Source organism: Nerophis ophidion, linkage group LG02 (genome assembly GCF_033978795.1).
Source record: "Nerophis ophidion isolate RoL-2023_Sa linkage group LG02, RoL_Noph_v1.0, whole genome shotgun sequence".
Taxonomy (NCBI): Eukaryota; Metazoa; Chordata; class Actinopteri; order Syngnathiformes; family Syngnathidae; genus Nerophis; species Nerophis ophidion.
In genome coordinates, this window is record NC_084612.1 from 80,029,715 (window position 1) to 80,048,591 (window position 18,877).

General features: G+C 40.4%; 1 protein-coding gene across 5 annotated transcripts in view; it reads left to right on the top strand.

Moving 5' to 3' along the window:
• The window catches only part of LOC133546464 (kinesin-like protein KIF13B), a 202,773-nt gene that overhangs the window by 106,836 nt on the left and 77,060 nt on the right, over positions 1-18,877 (top strand). For all 5 annotated transcript variants that reach the window (XR_009805216.1, XM_061892232.1, XM_061892239.1 and 2 more), the window contains 8 exons: positions 359-471; positions 3,981-4,092; positions 4,158-4,370; positions 4,449-4,559; positions 4,624-4,758; positions 15,757-15,890; positions 15,967-16,053; positions 16,130-16,320. Coding sequence is in view for 4 of the 5 variants with exons in the window: in XM_061892232.1 (XP_061748216.1) it covers positions 359-471; positions 3,981-4,092; positions 4,158-4,370; positions 4,449-4,559; positions 4,624-4,758; positions 15,757-15,890; positions 15,967-16,053; positions 16,130-16,320 (1,096 nt within the window). In the remaining variant the exon portion in view is untranslated. The remainder of the gene's footprint in view (positions 1-358; positions 472-3,980; positions 4,093-4,157; positions 4,371-4,448; positions 4,560-4,623; positions 4,759-15,756; positions 15,891-15,966; positions 16,054-16,129; positions 16,321-18,877) is intronic.

Here is an 18,877-nt window from a genome sequence, read left to right on the forward strand (position 1 = left end):
CCAAAATGACTCATGCGACACATTCTCCATCCTCTCTAACCCACTTAGTTCTCCGTGACTACTGGCACTCAACCCGCCGACAAATTAGCCGCCGGCACGTGGCGTTTAAAAATTCCCAGCTCTTTTTTTTCCAAACACGCTTTGCTGACCGTCACTTCGGCGGCGTTACGATCCGTGCGGAAGAAAAGTAGTCCTGAGCAGGTCACATGTCCGACAATGCCCAGCCTGTGTGGGGATGTGAAAGATTGGTCATCCACAACATTGTGTGTTTATTGGACATGTGACCTTCTCTCTCTATCTCTCTCTCTCTCTCTCTCTCGCCCTTTCACTCTCTCTCTTTCTCTCTCTCTCTGTTCAGACCAGCGGTGAGAAAGTGAGTCGTTTGAGTTTGGTCGACTTGGCCGGAAGTGAGCGAGCGGCAAAAACCGGAGCGGCGGGAGAGCGCCTGAAGGAGGGAAGCAACATCAACAAGTATGGAAATGTTCTGTACACACACACACACACACACACACACACACACACACACACACACACACACACACAGCAGCAGCGAGGCAGAATAAGAGAGCTTTAATGTAGACGGCTTTATTTTCTTATTTTTTTTAAGTGCAATCTGCTGACACATAATTGTCAAATAAATACAAACATTGTTAAATAACTACTTCTCATATTATTGTAATACAGCTGATACTTTTTCACGAATAGAATTCGTGTTTTTTGTTATTACTTTATTCTTGTGAAAGTTTTTCTTGTAAAATAGAAAACTTTTTTTTTTAAACGGGACTTTTTTTTTAATATATATATAACTTTCGTCTTGTAAAACTGCAATAATTTTCCTGTCAAATTCAGATTTGTGATGTTCAGACTTTTTTGCAGACTTGCAGCTTTTTTCATAAAAATTAAACCAAAAATTACTTCTTTTTTATTCTCCATCTCATAAAATTTTATGTTTATTTTTACGATATTTTTGCACTTTTTTGCTTGTACGGTAAGGAAACAAAATGCAAAACTTCAAACTGCTTAGCTTTTTGGTGAACGGCTTTATTTATTGTTTTAAATGAAACCAGTTGCATAATATTTATTTATTAGTCATTTTTAGTTTTTCATTAGGTTCTTGTTTGATTGATTGAGACTTTTATTAGTAGATTGCACAGTACAGTACCGTATTTTTCGGAGTATAAGTCGCTCCGGAGTATAAGTCACACCTGCCGAAAATGCATAATAAAGAAGGAAAAAAACATATATAAGCCGCACTGGAGTATAAGTCGCATTTTTGGGGGAAATTTATTTGATAAAACCTAATACCAAGAATAGACATTTGAAAGACTGTGTAATTTTACTTAAATGTAAAATAGACTGTATTTATATTATTCACATGTGAATAATGCTTTATAATAGACTGTATTTATATTATTCACATGTGAATAATGCTGTATAATAGACTGTATTTATATTATTCACATGTGAATAATGCTGTATAATAAACTGTATTTATATTATTCACATGTGAATAATGCTGTATAATAGACTGTATTTATATTATTCACATGTGAATAATGCTGTATAATAAACTGTATTTATATTATTCACATGTGAATAATGCTGTATAATAGACTGTATTTATATTATTCACATGTGAATAATGCTGTATAATAGTCTGTATTTATGTCATTCACATGTGAATAACGCTGTATAATAGACTATTTATGTTATTCACATGTGATTAAGGCTGTAAAATAGACTGTATTTATGTTATTCACATGTGAATAATGCTGTATAATAGACTGTATTTATGTTATCCACATGTGAATAATGCTGTATAATAGACTGTATTTATGTTATTCACATGTGATTAAGGCTGTAAAATAGACTGTATTTATGTTATTCACATGTGAATAATGCTGTATAATAGACTGTATTTATGTTATCCACATGTGAATAATGCTGTATAATAGACTGTATTCATATTCACATGTGAATTATGCTAAATAATAGACTGTATTTATAATATTCAGATGTGAATAATGCTGTATAATCGACTGTATTTATAATATTCGCATGTGAATAATCCTGTATAATCAACTGTATTTATATTATTCACTTGTAAAAAAAAAAATGTTTGTTTATTTTGAGCAAACTGTGGTGCTGAATTTCCCCCAGGGATCAATAAAGTACTTTCTATTCCATTCTATTTATAAAATCCATAAATGACCCACATTGTTTTATAAGCCGCAGGGTTCAAAGCGTAGGAAAATGTAGCAGCTTATAGTCCGGAATTTACATTGGTTGAAAGTCCGACCAACGGTCCTTAGCTTTCTGAAAACCCGAAACAATTAATTTGAACATTCCTTAAATGTGTTCCTATTAGTGTTTGAGATGTCAGATAATGACTTTTTTGCCGATATTCCGATATTGTCCAACTCTTAATTACCGATTCCGATATCAACCGATACCGATATACACAGTCGTGGAATTAACACATAATTATGCCTAATTTTGTTGTGATGCCCCGCTAGATGCATTAAACAATGTAACAAGGTTTTCCAAAATAAATCAACTGAAGTTAAGGAAAAAAATGCCAACATGGCACTGCCATATTTATTATTGAAGTCACAAAGTGCATTATTTTTTTTAACATGCCTCAAAACAGCACCTTGGAATTTGGGACATGCTCCTCCTGAGAGAGCATGAGGAGGTTGAGGTGGGCGGTTTTGGAGTTGAGTTTGGGGGGGTGTATATTGTAGCGTCCCAAAAGAGTTAGTGCTGGAAGGGGGTTCTGGGTATTTGTTCTGTTTTGTTTATGTTGTGTTACGGTGCGGATGTTCTACCAAAATGTGTTTGTCATTTTAGTTTGGTGTGGGTTCACAGTGTGGCGCATATTTGTAACAGTGTTAAAGTTGTTTATACGGCCACCCTCAGTGTGAACTGTATGGCTGTTGACCAAGTATGCGTTGCATTCACTTCTGTGTGTGAAAAGCCGTAGACATTAAGTGACTGAGCCGGCCCGCAAAGCAAGTGCCTTTAAGTTTTATTGGCGCTCTTTACTTCTCCCTACGTCCAGGTACTCAGCGGCGTTTTAAAAAGTCATACATTTTTCTTTTTTGAAACCGATACCGATGATTTCTGATATTACATTTTAAAGTATTTTTTGGGTGATAATATCGGCAGTCTGATATTATCGGACATTCCTAGTATTTATATTATTCACTTGTGAATTATGCTGTATAATAGACTGTAGGCTTCACGGTGGCAGAGGGGTTAGTGCGTCTGCCGCACAATACGAAGGTCCTGCAGTCCTGGGTTCAAATCCAGGCTCGGGATCTTTCTGTGTGGAGTTTGCATGTTCTCCCCGTGAATGCGTGGGTTCCCTCCGGGTACTCCGGCTTCCTCCCACTTCCAAAGACATGCACCTGGGGATAGGTTGATTGGCAACACCAAATTGTGTGAATGTTGTCTGTCTATCTGTGTTGGCCCTGCGATGAGGTGGCGACTTGTCCAGGATGTACCCCGCCTTCCGCCCGATTGTAGCTGAGATAGGCGCCAGCGCCCCCCGCGACCCCAAAAGGGTTATAAGCGGTAGAAAATGGATGGATGGAATAGACTGTATTTATATTATTCACATGTGAATAATGCTGTGTAATAGACTTTATTTATATTATTCTCTTGTAAAAAAAAAAATACCCAAGTGTTATATTGCTTATTGTGAGCGGACTGTGGTGCTGAATTTCCCCCCAGGGATCAATAAAGTACTGTCTATTCCATATTATTTCTAAAATCCATAAATGAGCCGCATCGTTTTATAAGCCGCAGGGTTCAAAGCGTAGGAAAATGTAACGGCGTATAGTCCAGAATTTAGTCCGAAACAATTAATTTGAATTGTCCTTAAATGTGTTCCTATTAGTGTTCATTTATTTATTATTAAAAAAGTGAGGTTCTCAGTTAGTGGTTTTGCTCATCAACATTGTTTGTGTGCTTGTCAGGTCTCTGACGACCCTCGGTCTGGTGATCTCCGCCCTCGCAGAACAAGGGACAGCCAAGAACAAGACCAAGTTTGTTCCCTACAGGGACTCGGTCCTGACATGGCTGCTAAAGGTACACGCACGCTCCCCCCTTTCGTCCTCCACGCTCTTATCGCCTCGCCTCCCTCCGCCCTGCAGGACTGCCTGGGGGGCAACAGCCGCACCGCCATGGTGGCGACCGTGAGCCCGGCGGCGGACAATTACGAGGAGACGCTGTCCACGCTGCGCTACGCCGACCGAGCGAAGAGCATCGTCAACCACGCCGTGGTCAACGAGGACCCCAACGCTCGCATCATCAGGGAGCTCCGGGAGGAAGTGGAGAAGCTGCGAGTACAACTGACTCAAGCTGAGGCGAGCCTGAACTCCTTTGGGCCGGAAAAAAACGTCCCCGCCGCTTCTCTAACCCCGGCCCGTTCTTCCCGAATCTAGTCGCTGAAAGCCCCCGAGCTCAAGGAGCGTCTGGAGGAGTCGGAGAAGTTGATCCAAGAGATGACCATCACGTGGGAGGACAAGCTTCGCAAGACGGAGGAGGTTGCACAGGTGAGAGACGGACGCCGCCGTTTGATCGTCGGCCGCCATAACGATCTCTCTCTGCCCTTCACAGGAGCGCCAGAAGCAGCTGGAGAGTCTCGGCATTTCCCTGCAGTCGTCGGGAATCAAAGTGGGCGATGATAAGTGCTTCCTGGTCAACCTTAACGCGGATCCGGCACTCAACGAGCTGCTGGTGTACTACCTGAAGGTACACACACGCTGTCGGTACACACCACCGTGGCTGCTAAGTCCTGGCAACAATGTCATTTGACACCACGGAACCCATGTATGACGACTCGCTGACTCACATCGACTCGGGTTGTCCCGACACTATTGGTGTAACAATACACAAAAATTTCAGTTCAGTACGTACCTCGGTTTAGAAGTCACGGTTCGGTTCATTTTCGGTACAGTAAGAAAACTAAATATACATTTTTTGGTTATTTATTTACCAAATTTGTAAACAATGGCATAACATACATTTACACACAGGGTGCATTGCCAAGTTTAATGTGGTCAACATATATACAGGTACTGGTCATATTATTAGAATATCATGAAAAAGTTGGTTTATTTCATTAATTCCATTTAGAAAGTCAAACTTGTAGAAAGTATACATTCATTCCAAACAGACTGATACATTTCAAGTGTTTTTTTTTGCTAAAAATGAGATGATTATAGCTGACAACCAATGAAAACCCTAAATTCATCCATCCATCCATCAATCCATCTTCTTCCGCTTATCCGAGGTCGGGTCGCGGGGGCAGCAGCCTAAGAAGGGAAGCCCAGACTTCCCTCTCCCCAGCCACTTCGTCTAGCTCTTCCCGGGGGATCCCGAGGCGTTCCCAGGCCAGCCGGGAGACATTCAACATCTAAATTCAACATCTCAGAAAAATTAGAATATGGTGAAAAGGTCAGATATTGAAGACACCTGGTGCCACACTCTAATTAGCTAACTAACTCAAAACACCCGGAAAAGCCTTTAAATGGTCTCTCGTTTTGATTCTGTATGACACACAATCATGGGGAAGACTGCTGACTTGACAACTGTCCAAAAGATGACCATTGATACTTTAAAGAAGGAGGGCAAGACACAAAAGGTCATTGCCAAAGGAGGTTGGATGTTCCCAGAGCTCTGTGTCCAAGCACATTAATAGAGAGGCGAAGGGAAGACAAAGATGTGGTAGAAAAAAAGTGTACAAGCAAGAGGGATAACCGCGCCCTGGAGAGGATTGTCAAACAAAACCGATTCAAAAATGTGAGGGAGATCCACAAAGAGTGGACTGCAGCTGGAGTCAGTGCTTCAAGAACCACCACGCACCGACGTATGCAAGATACGGGCTTCAGCTGTCGCATTCCTTGTGTAAAGCCACTCTTGAATAAGAGACAACGTCAAAAGCGTCTCGCCTGGGCTCAAGACAAAAAGGACTGGACTGCTGCTGAGTGGTCCAAAGTTATGTTTTCAGATGAAAGTACATTTTGTATCTCCTTTGGAAATCAAGGTCCCAGAGTCTGGAGGAAGACAGGAGAGGCACAGAATCCACGTTGCCTGAAGTCCAGTGTCAAATTTCCACAATGGGTAATGGTCTGGGGTGCCATGTCATCTGCTGGTGTTGGTCCACTGTGGTTCCTGAGGTCTAGGGTCAATGCAGCAGTCTACCAGGAAGTTTTAGAACACTTTATGCTGCCCGCCGCGGACCAATTTTATGGAGGTGAAGATTTCATTTTCCAACATGACTTGGCACCTGCACACAGTGCCAAATCTACCAGTACCTGGTTTAAGGACCATGGTATCCCTGTTCTTGATTGGCCTGCAAACTCACCTGACCTTAACCCCAAAGAAAACCTATGGGGTATTGTGAAGCGGAAGATGCGAGATGCCAGACCCAACAATGCTGAAGAGCTGAAGGCCACTATTAAAGCAAGCTGGGCTCTCATAACACCTGAGGAGTGCAACAGACTGGTCGACTTTATGCCACGCCGTATTGCTGCAGCAATTCAGGCAAAAGGAGCTGCCGTACATGCTGAAACTTTCCATGTTCATACTTTTCAGTTGGCCCACATTTCTAAAAAATATTTTTTGGTACTAGTCGTAACTAATATTCAAATTTTCTGAGATACTGAATTTGGGATTTTCAGTAATTGTCAGTACTAATCATCAAAATTTTTAGAAATAAACATTTCAAATATATCACTATGTGTGTAATGAATTGATATAATATGTAAGTTTCACGTTCTGAATATAATTACTGAAATAAATCAACTTTTTCATGATATTCTAATAATATGAACAGCACCTGTAAAATAAAAACTAAATAAGATAAGGCTCAGATTGGTTTCTTAACAAAACCTTTCTACATACACTGCAAAAACTGAAATCTATGTAAGAGTAAATATCTCAAATAAGGGATATGTGGCGCAGTGGAAGAGTGGCCGTGCGCAACCCGAGGGTCCCTGGTTCAAATCCCACCTAGTACCAACCTCGTCACGTCCGTTGTGTCCTGAGCAAGACACTTCACCCTTGCTCCTGATGGGTGCCTGGTTAGCGCCTTGCATGGCAGCTCCCTCCATCAGTGTGTGAATGTGTGTGTGAATGGGTGAATGTGGAAGTAGTGTCAAAGCGCTTTGAGTACCTTTAAGGTAGAAAAGCGCTATACAAGTACAACCCATTTATCATTTATTTATCACTAAGCAGATTTTATGTCAGTGTTGTACTTGTTTTAAAGGGGAACATTATCACAATTTCAAAAGGGTTAAAAACAATAAAAATCAGTTCCCAGTGGCTTGTTGTATTTTTTGAAGTGTTTTTCAAAATTTTACCGGTCTCGGAAAATGCCTAAATAAAGCTTTAAACTGCCTTATTTTCGGCTCTCTGCGAAGACACTGGCCATTTCCCTGTGACGTCACACAGTGCTGCCAATGTAAACAAACAATGGGAATACCACAGCAAGATATAGCGACATTAGCTCGGATTCAAACTCGGATTTCAGCGACTTAAGCGATTCAACAGATTACGCATGTATTTAAACAGATGGTTGGAGTATGAAAATATTGAAGAAGAAACTGAAGCTATTGAGCGAATAGCTATTGACGCTATTCATAGCCATAGCATGGCCGAATAGCTGCGTTAGCATCGCCGGTAAAATGTGCGGACCAAACGATCAGGACTTTCGCATCTTTTGACACTGGAGCAACTTAAATCCGTCGATTGGTAAGTGTTTGTTTCGCATTAAATGTGGGTATCCAGTTTCAAATGTACATACAGCTAGCGTAAATAGCATGTTAGCATCGATTAGCGTAGCATGTTAGCATCGATTAGCTGGCAGTCATGCTGCGACCAAATATGTCTTATTAGCACATAAGTCAACAACATCAACAAAACTCACCTTTGTGATTTCATTGACTTAATCGTTGCAAATGCATCTACAGGTTATCCATACATCTCTGTGCCATGTCTGCCTTAGCATCGCCGGTAAAATGTGGAGACACTCTGGCACAAGTGTTTTTTTCGCATTAAATGTGGGTGGAAGGAAACGTAATATAGTTGCAAATGCATCTGCAGGTTGTCCATACATCTCTGTTCCATGTCTGCTTTAGCACCGCCGGTAAATAGCATGTTAGCATCGATTAGCGTAGCATGTTAGCATCGATTAGCTGGCAGTCAACATCAACAAAACTCACCTTTGTGATTTCGTTGACTATCGTTGAAAATGCATCTGCAGGTTATCCATACATCTCTGTGCCATATCTGTCATCGCCGGTCAAATGTGGAGACACTCTGGCACATTCAATGGGGGTCTGGCGGCTGACACTTTGGCATCTTGGGGCCAGTGGTGCAACTTGAATCCCTCCCTGTTAGTGTTGTTACACCCTCCGACAACACACCGACGAGGCATGATGTCTCCAAGGTTCCAAAAAATAGTCAAAAAAACGGAAAATAACAGAGCTGAGACCCGGTGTTTGTAATGTGTTGAAAATGAAAATGGTGGGTGTGTTACCTCGGCTACGTCACATTCTGACGTCATCGCTTCCAGCGCGATTAACAGAAAGGCGTTTAATTGGCCAAAATTCACCCATTTAGAGTTCGGAAATCGGTTAAAAAAATAGATGGTCTTTTTTCTGCACCATCAAGGTATATATTGACGCTTACATAGGTCTGCTGATAATGTTCCCCTTTAAGGGTTTTGGTCCTAAATGATCTCAGTAAGATATTACAGCTGAAAAATGTTGGAGTTGTGGAACTTTTTGAAGAATGCCCCATTGATTTCAATGGGAATTTCCCCAAAATTTGGGAATTTGGGGAAAAGGGGGACTTTTTTTTTTGGAAATGGTAAAAAACTTGAATGGTCTGAATGAGGTGAAATGGTTGGTGTTGGAATTTTTCAAATCGGTCGAAAAAAGGTTGAAGTTGTAACATGTTGGATTGAGAAATGGTATTACTGAATTCCTGGAATTTCGGGAAAACCGTGAATATTTCCTGTTAAAAAAATAACTTCCTTTTTTGTCCCGATGAAGAGGAATGTTTTGACGGTGGAACAGTTGAAGTACGTTGAAAAATATGGGAGTTGTGGAACTTTTTGAAGAATGCCCCATTGATTTCAATGGGAATTTTCCCCAAAATTTGGTAATTTCGGGAAAAGCGGGTCTTTTTTTTGGAATGGTCTGAAGGAGTTGAAATGGTTGGTGTTGGAATTTTTCAAATCAGTCGAGAAATGTTGAAGTAGTAACATGTTAAATTGAGAAATGGTAAGGAATTTCAGGAAAACCGTGAATATTTTCCAGTTCAAATAATAATAACTTACCGTATTTTTTGGACTATAAGTCGCAGTTTTTTTTATTTTAATTTGACTTTCAAATGTCTATTCTTGGTGTTAGGTTTTATCAAATAAATTTCCCCCAAAAATGCGACTTATACTCCAGTGCGACTTATATAATGTTTTTTTCCTTCTTTATCACGCATTTTTGGCAGGTGCGACTTATTCTCCGGAGCGACTTATACTCCGAAAGATGCGGTACTTTTCTGTCCTGATTAAGAGGAATGTTTTGACGGTGGAACAGTTGAAATACGTTGAAAAATGTGGGAGTTGTGGAACTTTTTGAAGAATGCCCCATTGATTTCAATGGGAATTTCCCCAAAATTTGGGAATTTTGGGAAAAGCGGGACTTTTTTTTGGGAAATGGTAAAAAACTTGAATGGTCTGAATGAGTTGAAATGGTTGGTGTTGGAATTTTTCAAATCAGTTGAGAAATGTTGAAGTTGTAACATGTTGAATTGAGAAATGGTGTTACTGAATTCCTGGAATTTCGGGAAAAAACGTAAATATTTCCTGTTCAAAAAATAACTTCCTTTTTTGTCCTGATGAAGAGGAATGTTTTGACGGTGGAACAGTTGAAGTACGTTGAAAAATATGGGAGTTGTGGAACTTTTTGAAGAATGCCCCATTGATTTCAATGGGAATTTTCCCAAAAATTTGGTAATTTCGGGAAAAGCGGGTCTTTTTTTTGGAATGGTCTGAAGGAGTTGAAATGGTTGGTGTTGGAATTTTTCAAATCGGTTGAGAAATGTTGAAGTAGTAACATGTTAAATTGAGAAATGGTAAGGAATTTCGGGAAAACCGTGAATATTTTCCAGTTCAAATAATAATAACTTACCGTATTTTTTGGACTATAAGTCGCAGTTTTTTTTATTTTAATTTGACTTTCAAATGTCTATTCTTGGTGTTAGGTTTTATCAAATAAATTTCCCCCAAAAATGCAACTTATACTCCAGTGCGACTTATATAATGTTTTTTTCCTTCTTTATCATGCATTTTTGGCAGGTGCGACTTATTCTCCGGAGCGACTTATACTCCGAAAGATGCGGTACTTTTCTGTCCTGATTAAGAGGAATGTTTTGACGGTGGAACAGTTGAAATACGTTGAAAAATGTGGGAGTTGTGGAACTTTTTGAAGAATGCCCCATTGATTTCAATGGGAATTTCCCCCAAATTTGGGAATTTTGGGAAAAGCGGGACTTTTTTTTGGGAAATGGTTAAAAACTTGAATGGTCTGAATGAGTTGAAATGGTTGGTGTTGGAATTTTTCAAATCAGTTGAGAAATGTTGAAGTTGTAACATGTTGAATTGAGAAATGGTGTTACTGAATTCCTGGAATTTCGGGAAAAAACGTAAATATTTCCTGTTCAAAAAATAACTTCCTTTTTTGTCCTGATGAAGAGGAATGTTTTGACAGTGGAACAGTTGAAGTACGTTGAAAAATATGGGAGTTGTGGAACTTTTTGAAGAATGCCGCATTGATTTCAAAGGGAATTTCCCAAAAATTTGGTAATTTCGGGAAAAGCGGGTCTTTTTTTTGGAATGGTCTGAATGAGTTGAAATGGTTGGTGTTGGAATTTTTCGAATCAGTCGAGAAATGTTGAAGTTGTAACATGTTAAATTGAGAAATGGTAAGGAATTTCGGGAAAACCGTGAATATTTTCCAGTTCACATAATAATAACTTACCGTATTTTTTGGACTATAAGTCGCAGTTTTTTTTATTTTAATTTGACTTTCAAATGTCTATTCTTGGTGTTAGGTTTTATCAAATAAATTTCCCCCAAAAATGCGACTTATACTCCGGTGCGACTTATATAATGTTTTTTTCCTTCTTTATTATGCATTTTTGGGCAGGTGCGACTTATTCTCCGGAGCGACTTATACTCCGAAAAATGCGGTACTTTTCTGTCCTGATGAAGAGGAATGTTTTGACGGTGGAACAGTTGAAATACGTTGAAAAATGTGGGAGTTGTGGAACTTTTTGAAGAATGTCCCATTGATTTCAATGGGAATTTCCCCAGAATTTGGGAATTTCGGGAAAAGCGGGACTTTTTTTGGGGAAATGGTAAAAAACTTGAATGGTCTGAATGAGTTGAAATGGTCGGTGTTGGAATTTTTCAAATCGATCGAGAAATGTTGAAGTTGTAACATGTTGAATTGAGAAATGGTATTACTGAATTCCTGGAATTTCGGGAAAAAACGTAAATATTTCCTGTTAAAAAAATAACTTCCTTTTTTGTCCAGATGAAGAGGAATGTTTTGACGGTGGAACAGTTGAAGTACGTTGAAAAATATGGGAGTTGTGGAACTTTTTGAAGAATGCTGCATTGATTTCAATGGGAATTTACCCAAAATTTGGTAATTTCGGGAAAAGCGGGTCTTTTTTGGGAATGGTCTGAAGGAGTTGAAATGGTTGGTGTTGGAATTTTTCAAATCAGTCGAGAAATGTTGAAGTAGTAACATGTTAAATTGAGAAATGGTAAGGAATTTCGGGAAAACCGTGAATATTTTCCAGTTCAAATAATAATAACTTACCGTATTTTTTGGACTATAAGTCGCAGTTTTTTTTATTTTAATTTGACTTTCAAATGTCTATTCTTGGTGTTGGGTTTTATCAAATAAATTACCCCAAAAAATGCGACTTATACTCCAGTTCGACTTATATAATGTTTTTTTCCTTCTTTATCATGCATTTTTGGCAGGTGCGACTTATACTCCGGAGCGACTTATACTCCGAAAAATGCAGTACTTTTCTGTCCTGATTACGAGGAATGTTTTGACGGTGGAACAGTTGAAATACGTTGAAAAATGTGGGAGTTGTGGAACTATTTGAAGAATGTCCCATTGATTTCAATGGGAATTTCGGGAAAATCGGGACATTTTTGGAAAACTGTAAAAAAAAAAACTCGAATTGTCTGAATGAGTTGAAATTAGCGATGTCCGATAATGGCTTTTTTGCCGATATTCCGATATTGTCCAACTCTTCATTAATTGAAGTGAAGTGAATTATATTTATATAGCGCTTTTTCTCTAGTGACTCAAAGCGCTTTACGTAGTGAAACCCAATATCTTAGTTACATTTAAACCAGTGTGGGTGGCACTGGGAGCAGGTGGGTAAAGTCCCCTGCCCAAGGACACAACGGCAGTGACTAGGATGGCGGAAGCGGGAATCGAACCTGCAACCCTCAAGTTGCTGGCTCGGCCACTCTACCAACCGAGCTATGCCGCCCCCGATTCCGATATCAACCGATACCGATATACACAGTGGTAGAATTAACACATTATTATGCCTAATTTTGTTGTGATGCCCCGCTGGATGCATTAAACAATGTAACAAGGTTTTTTCAAAATAAATCAACTCAAGTTATGGAAAAAAAATGGCACTGCCATATTTATTATTGAAGTCACAAAGTGCATTATTTTTTTTTAACATGCATCAAGACAGCAGCTTGGAATTTGGGACATGCTCCTCCTGAGAGAGCATGAGGAGGTTGAGGTGGGCGGGTTTGGGGGGTGTATATTGTAGCGTCCCAAAAGAGTTACTGCTGCAAGGGGGTTCTGGGTATTTGTTCTGTTTTGTTTATATTGTGTTACGGTGCGGATGTTCTGCCAAAATGTGTTTGTCATTTTAGTTCGGTGTGGGTTCACAGTGTGGCGCACATTTCTAACAGTGTTAAAGTTGCTTATACAGCCACCCTCAGTGTGAACTGTATGGCTGTTGACCAAGTATGCGTTGCATTCACTCTGTACTTCTCCCTACGTCCAGGTACTCAGCTGTGTTTTAAAAAGTCATACATTTTTCTTTTTTGAAACCGATACCGATAATTTCTGATATTACATTTTAAAGTATTTTTTGGTGATAATATCGGCAGTCCGATATTATCGGACATTCCTAGTATTTATATTATTCACTTGTGAATTATGCTGTATAATAGACTGTATTTATATTATTCACATGTGAATAATGCTGTAAAATAGACTTTATTTATATTATTCACATGTAAAAAAAAAAAACCAAGTGTTATATTGCTTATTGTGAGCGAACTGTGGTGCTGAATTTCCCCCCAGGGATCAATAAAGTACTTTCTATTCCATATTATTTCTAAAATCCATAAATGGAACTGCCATATTTATTATTGAAGTCACAAAGTGCATTATTTTTTTTTAACATGCATCAAAACAGCACCTTGGAATTTGGGACATGCTCCTCCTGAGAGGAGCATGAGGAGGTTGAGGTGGGCGGGTTTGGGGTTGAGTTGGGGGGGGTGTATATTGTAGCGTCCCAAAAGAGTTAGTGCTGCAAGGGGGGTTCTGGGTATTTGTTCTGTTTTGTTTATGTTGTGTTACGGTGCGGATGTTCTGCCAAAATGTGTTTGTCATTTTAGTTCGGTGTGGGTTCACAGAGTGGCGCACATTTCTAACAGTGTTAAAGTTGCTTATACAGCCACCCTCAGTGTGAACTGTATGGCTGTTGACCAAGTATGCGTTGCATTCACTCTGTACTTCTCCCTACATCCAGGTACTCAGCGGCGTTTTAAAAAGTCATGCATTTTTCTATTTTGAAACCGATACCGATAATTTCTGATATTACATTTTAAAGTATTTTTTGGTGATAATATCGGCAGTCCGATATTATCGGACATTCCTAGTATTTATATTATTCACTTGTGAATTATGCTGTATAATAGACTGTATTTATATTATTCACATGTGAATAATGCTGTATAATAGACTTTATTTATATTATTATCTTGTAATAAAAATACCCAAGTGTTATATTCCTTATTGTAAGCGAACTGTGGTGCTGAATTTCCCCCCAGGGATCAATAAAGTACTTTCTATTCCATATTATTTCTAAAATCCATAAATGGCACTGCCATATTTATTATTGAAGTCACAAAGTGCATTATTTTTTTTTAACATGCCTCAAAACAGCACCTTGGAATTTGGGACATGCTCCTCCTGAGAGAGCATGAGGAGGTTGAGGTGGGTGGGTTTGGGGTTGAGTTGGGGGGTGTATATTGTAGCGTCCCAAAAGAGTTAGTGCTGCAAGGGGGGTTCTGGGTATTTGTTCTGTTTTGTTTGTATTGTGTTACGGTGCGGATGTTCTGCCAAAATGTGTTTGTCATTTTAGTTTTGGTGTGGGTTCACAGTGTGGCGCACATTTCTAACAGTGTTAAAGTTGCTTATACAGCCACCCTCAGTGTGAACTGTATGGCTGTTGACCAAGTATGCGTTGCATTCACTCTGTACTTCTCCCTACGTCCAGGTACTCAGCGGCGTTTTAAAAAGTCATACATTTTTCCATTTTGAAACCGATACCGATAATTTCTGATATTACATTTTAAAGTATTTTTTGGTGATAATATCGGCAGTCCGATATTATCGGACATTCCTAGTATTTATATTATTCACATGTGAATAATGCTGTATAATAGACTTTATTTATATTATTCGCATGTAAAAAAAATACCCAAGTGTTATATTGCTTATTGTGAGCGAACTGTGGTGCTGAATTTCCCCCCAGGGATCAATAAAGTACTTTCTATTCCATATTATTTCTAAAATCCATAAATGGCACTGCCATATTTATTATTGAAGTCACAAAGTGCATTTTTTTTAAACATGCATCAAAACAGCAGCTTGGAATTTGGGACATGCTCTCCCTGAGAGAGCATGAGGAGGTCGAGGTGGGCGGGTTTGGGGTTGAGTTGGGGGGGTGTATATTGTAGCGTCCCAAAAGAGTTAGTGCTGCAAGGGAGGTTCTGGGTATTTGTTCTGTTTTGTTTATGTTGCGTTACGGTGCGGATGTTCTGCCAAAATGTGTTTGTCATTTTAGTTTGGTGTGGGTTCACAGTGTGGCGCACATTTGTAACAGTGTTAAAGTTGCTTATACAGCCACCCTCATTGTGAACTGTATGGCTGTTGACCAAGTATGCGTTGCATTCACTCTGTACTTCGCCCTACATCCAGGTACTCAGCGGCGTTTTAAAAAGTCATACATTTTTCTTTTTTGAAACCGATACCGATAATTTCTGATATTACATTTTAAAGTGTTTTTTGGTGATAATATCGGCAGTCCGATATTATCGGACATTCCTAGTATTTATATTATTCACTTGTGAATTATGCTGTATAATAGACTTTATTTATATTATTCGCGTCCCAAAAGAGTTAGTGCTGCAAGGGGGGTTCTGGGTATTTCTTATTTTTTGTTTATGTCGTGTTACGGTGCGGATGTTCTACCAAAATGTGTTTGTCATTTTAGTTTGGTGTGGGTTCACAGTGTGGCGCACATTTGTAACCTCTCCTGAGAGAGCATGAGGAGGTTGATGTGGGCGGGGTTGAATTTGAAGCGGTCGCACTGAATCAATTTAATATTGTGTACCAGGAGGACCACACCCAGGTGGGCTCTGCAGACTCCCAGGACATCCAGCTGTGCGGGATGGGCATCCAGGCCGAGCATTGCGTCATCGACATCACAGGCGTCACCGCCGTCACCCTCACCCCTTACCCCAACGCCCGGTAACGAGCACAAGGCGATCAGCGTGTGTCGAGTCAGTGAATATTAATAACGGGCACTTTCTCGCTCCTCCTGCAGGACGTGTGTGAACGGGTCCCCCGTGACCGCCGCGCTGCAGCTTCACCACGGCGACCGCATCCTCTGGGGAAACAACCACTTCTTCAGGTAGCGCCCATCCAACGGTCCGTCCGCGCGACATCAAGCCAGGCGCCCAAACTGTACGCTTCCCCCCCCCCCCCAGGATAAATCTGCCCAAGCGGCGCGCGCGGGCCGCTGAGGACGAGGAGGGCGACGGCGGGGGGATGAAGAAGAGCGGGAGCAGCGAGCAGCTGGACGCGGACGGCGACACGGCCAGTGAGGTGTCCAGCGAAGTCAGCTTCTCCTACGAGTTCGCCCAGACCGAAGTCATGATGAAGGCTCTCGGCAACAACGGTACGTCACAGTGGTTCTGCCCAACAGCGTGGTCACTTTGGATGGTTTTGGGTTCGATTCCCCCCTCTGTCCCAAGGTCCCTGCTCACACTGTGCGGTGTAGCTCGGTTGGTATAGCGGCCATGCCAGCAACTTGAGGGTTGCAGGTTCGATTCCCGCTTCCGCCGTCCTAGTCACTGCCGTTGTGTCCTTGGGCAAGACACTTTACCCACCTGCTCCCAGTGCCACCCACACTGGTTTAAATGTAACTTAGATATTGGGTTTCACTATGTACAGCACTTTGAGTCACTAGAGAAAAGCGCCATATAAATATAATTCACTTCACTGTGCATTCGTGTTGCAACCCATCAATTCTGTTTATCTCAGGGGTGTGCCAGGTGTAGCGGTTTGTAGCTTTTTTTTTAACTTCACAAGCGTTAGCATTGTTTTTTTCTTTTTTTTTATTAGTCAATCCAACAAAATAATACACAATAACAATAGAATTCCAATTCCAAAACCGAACCCGATCCAGCAACATTCAGAATAGCAATTGAGAGAAGGTTAGCATTCTAATACTTGACGAATGATATCAATCCATCAATCAGGTGTCTCAAAGGGCGGGCGAAACCACAACGACATCCTCGGTAGAGCCCACATAAAGGCAAGGAAAAACTCACACCCAATGGGACGTCCATGACAGTGACAATGATGACTATGAGAAACCTTGGAGAGGACCGCATATGCTAGCTTTTTTTTTTTTTTTTTTTTTACTAATTTAGCAGGTATACACCTATGTGTCATATATTTTAGTATGTCACTCATGCAAACTTTAAGAATGCCACTGTTAGCATCTTAGCATCGTACTGTTAGCATAGTTTCTTTGCCCATATATTTTGGTTACTTGACGCTACCTGGCGAGCATGCTTACTGTTAGCCTTTCAGTTCGGCTTTGGCTCCTCAACATTCACATGAAATTTCCACCAAAATTGCAATGTTCTAGTTGGTTGGTAGAGTGGCCGTGCCAGCAATTTGAGGGTTGCAGGTTCGATTCCCGCTTCCGCCATCCTAGTCACTGCCGTTGTGTCCTTGGGCAAGACACTTTACCCACCTGCTCCCAGTGCCACCCACACTGGTTTAAATGTAACTCAGATATTGGGTTTCACTATGTAAAGCACTTTGAGTCACTAGAGAAAAGCGCTATATAAATATAATTCACTTCACTGTGCATTCGTGTTGCAACCCATCAATTCTGTTTATCTCAGGGGTGTGCCAGGTGTAGCGCTTTGTAGCTTTTTTTTTAACTTCACAAGCGTTAGCATTGTTTTTTTCTTTTTTTTTATTAGTCAATCCAACAAAATAATACACAATAATAATAGAATTCCAATTCCAAAACCCGAACCCGACCCAGCAACATTCAGAATAGCAATTGAGAGAAGGTTAGCATTCTAATACTTGACGAATGATATCAATCAAGTGTCTCAAAGGGCTGGCGAAACCACAACGACATCCTCGGTAGAGCCCACATAAAAGCAAGGAAAAACTCACACCCAATGGGACGTCCATGACAGTGACAATGATGACTGTGAGAAACCTTGGAGAGGACCGCATATGCTAGCTTTTTTTTTTTTTTTTACTAATTTAGCAGGTATGCATCTATGTGTCATATATTTTAGTATGTCACTCATGCAATCTTTAAGAATGCCACTGTTAGCATCTTAGCATCGTACTGTTAGCATAGTTTCTTTGCCCATATATTTTGGTTACTTGACGCTACCTGGCGAGCATGCTTACTGTTAGTCTTTCAGTTCGGCTTCGGCTCCTCAACATTCACATGAAATTTCCACCAAAATTGCAATGTTCTAGTTGGTTGGTAGAGTGGCCGTGCCAGCAACTTGAGGGTTGCAGGTTCGATTCCCGCTTCCGCCATCCTAGTCACTGCCGTTGTGTCCTTGGGCAAGACACTTTACCCACCTGCTCCCAGTGCCACCCACACTGGTTTGAATGTAACTTACATATTGGGTTTCACTATGTAAAGCGCTTTGAGTCACTCGAGAAAAGCGCTATATAAATATGATTCACTTCAATTCACTTCACTAATTCACTTCACATCCTTTGAATTGTCAGTCTGTGGCCGTCGGTTGAGAAATTTTTGGGCACCCTTAGTTAATCTGCTATTTCTTTGACTTTGTGGATTATTTTGTGGACATCAAAAGCGTTACTAAAACGGCCTTCTTTCATCCCCGTAATATCGCTAAAATTCGCTCCATTCTGTCCACTAAAGACGCCGAGATCATTATCCATGCGTTTGTTACGCCTCGTCTCGATTACTGTAACGTATTACTTTCGGGTCTCCCCATGTCTAGCATTAAAAGGTTACAGTTGGTACAAAATGCGGCTGCTAGACTTTTGACAAGAACAAGAAAGTTTGATCATATTACGCCTGTACTGTATATACCTTTATATACATATATACATACATATATACCTATACTATATATACCTTTATATACATATGTACATACATATATATCTATACTGTATATACCTTTATATACATATATACCTATACTGTATATGCC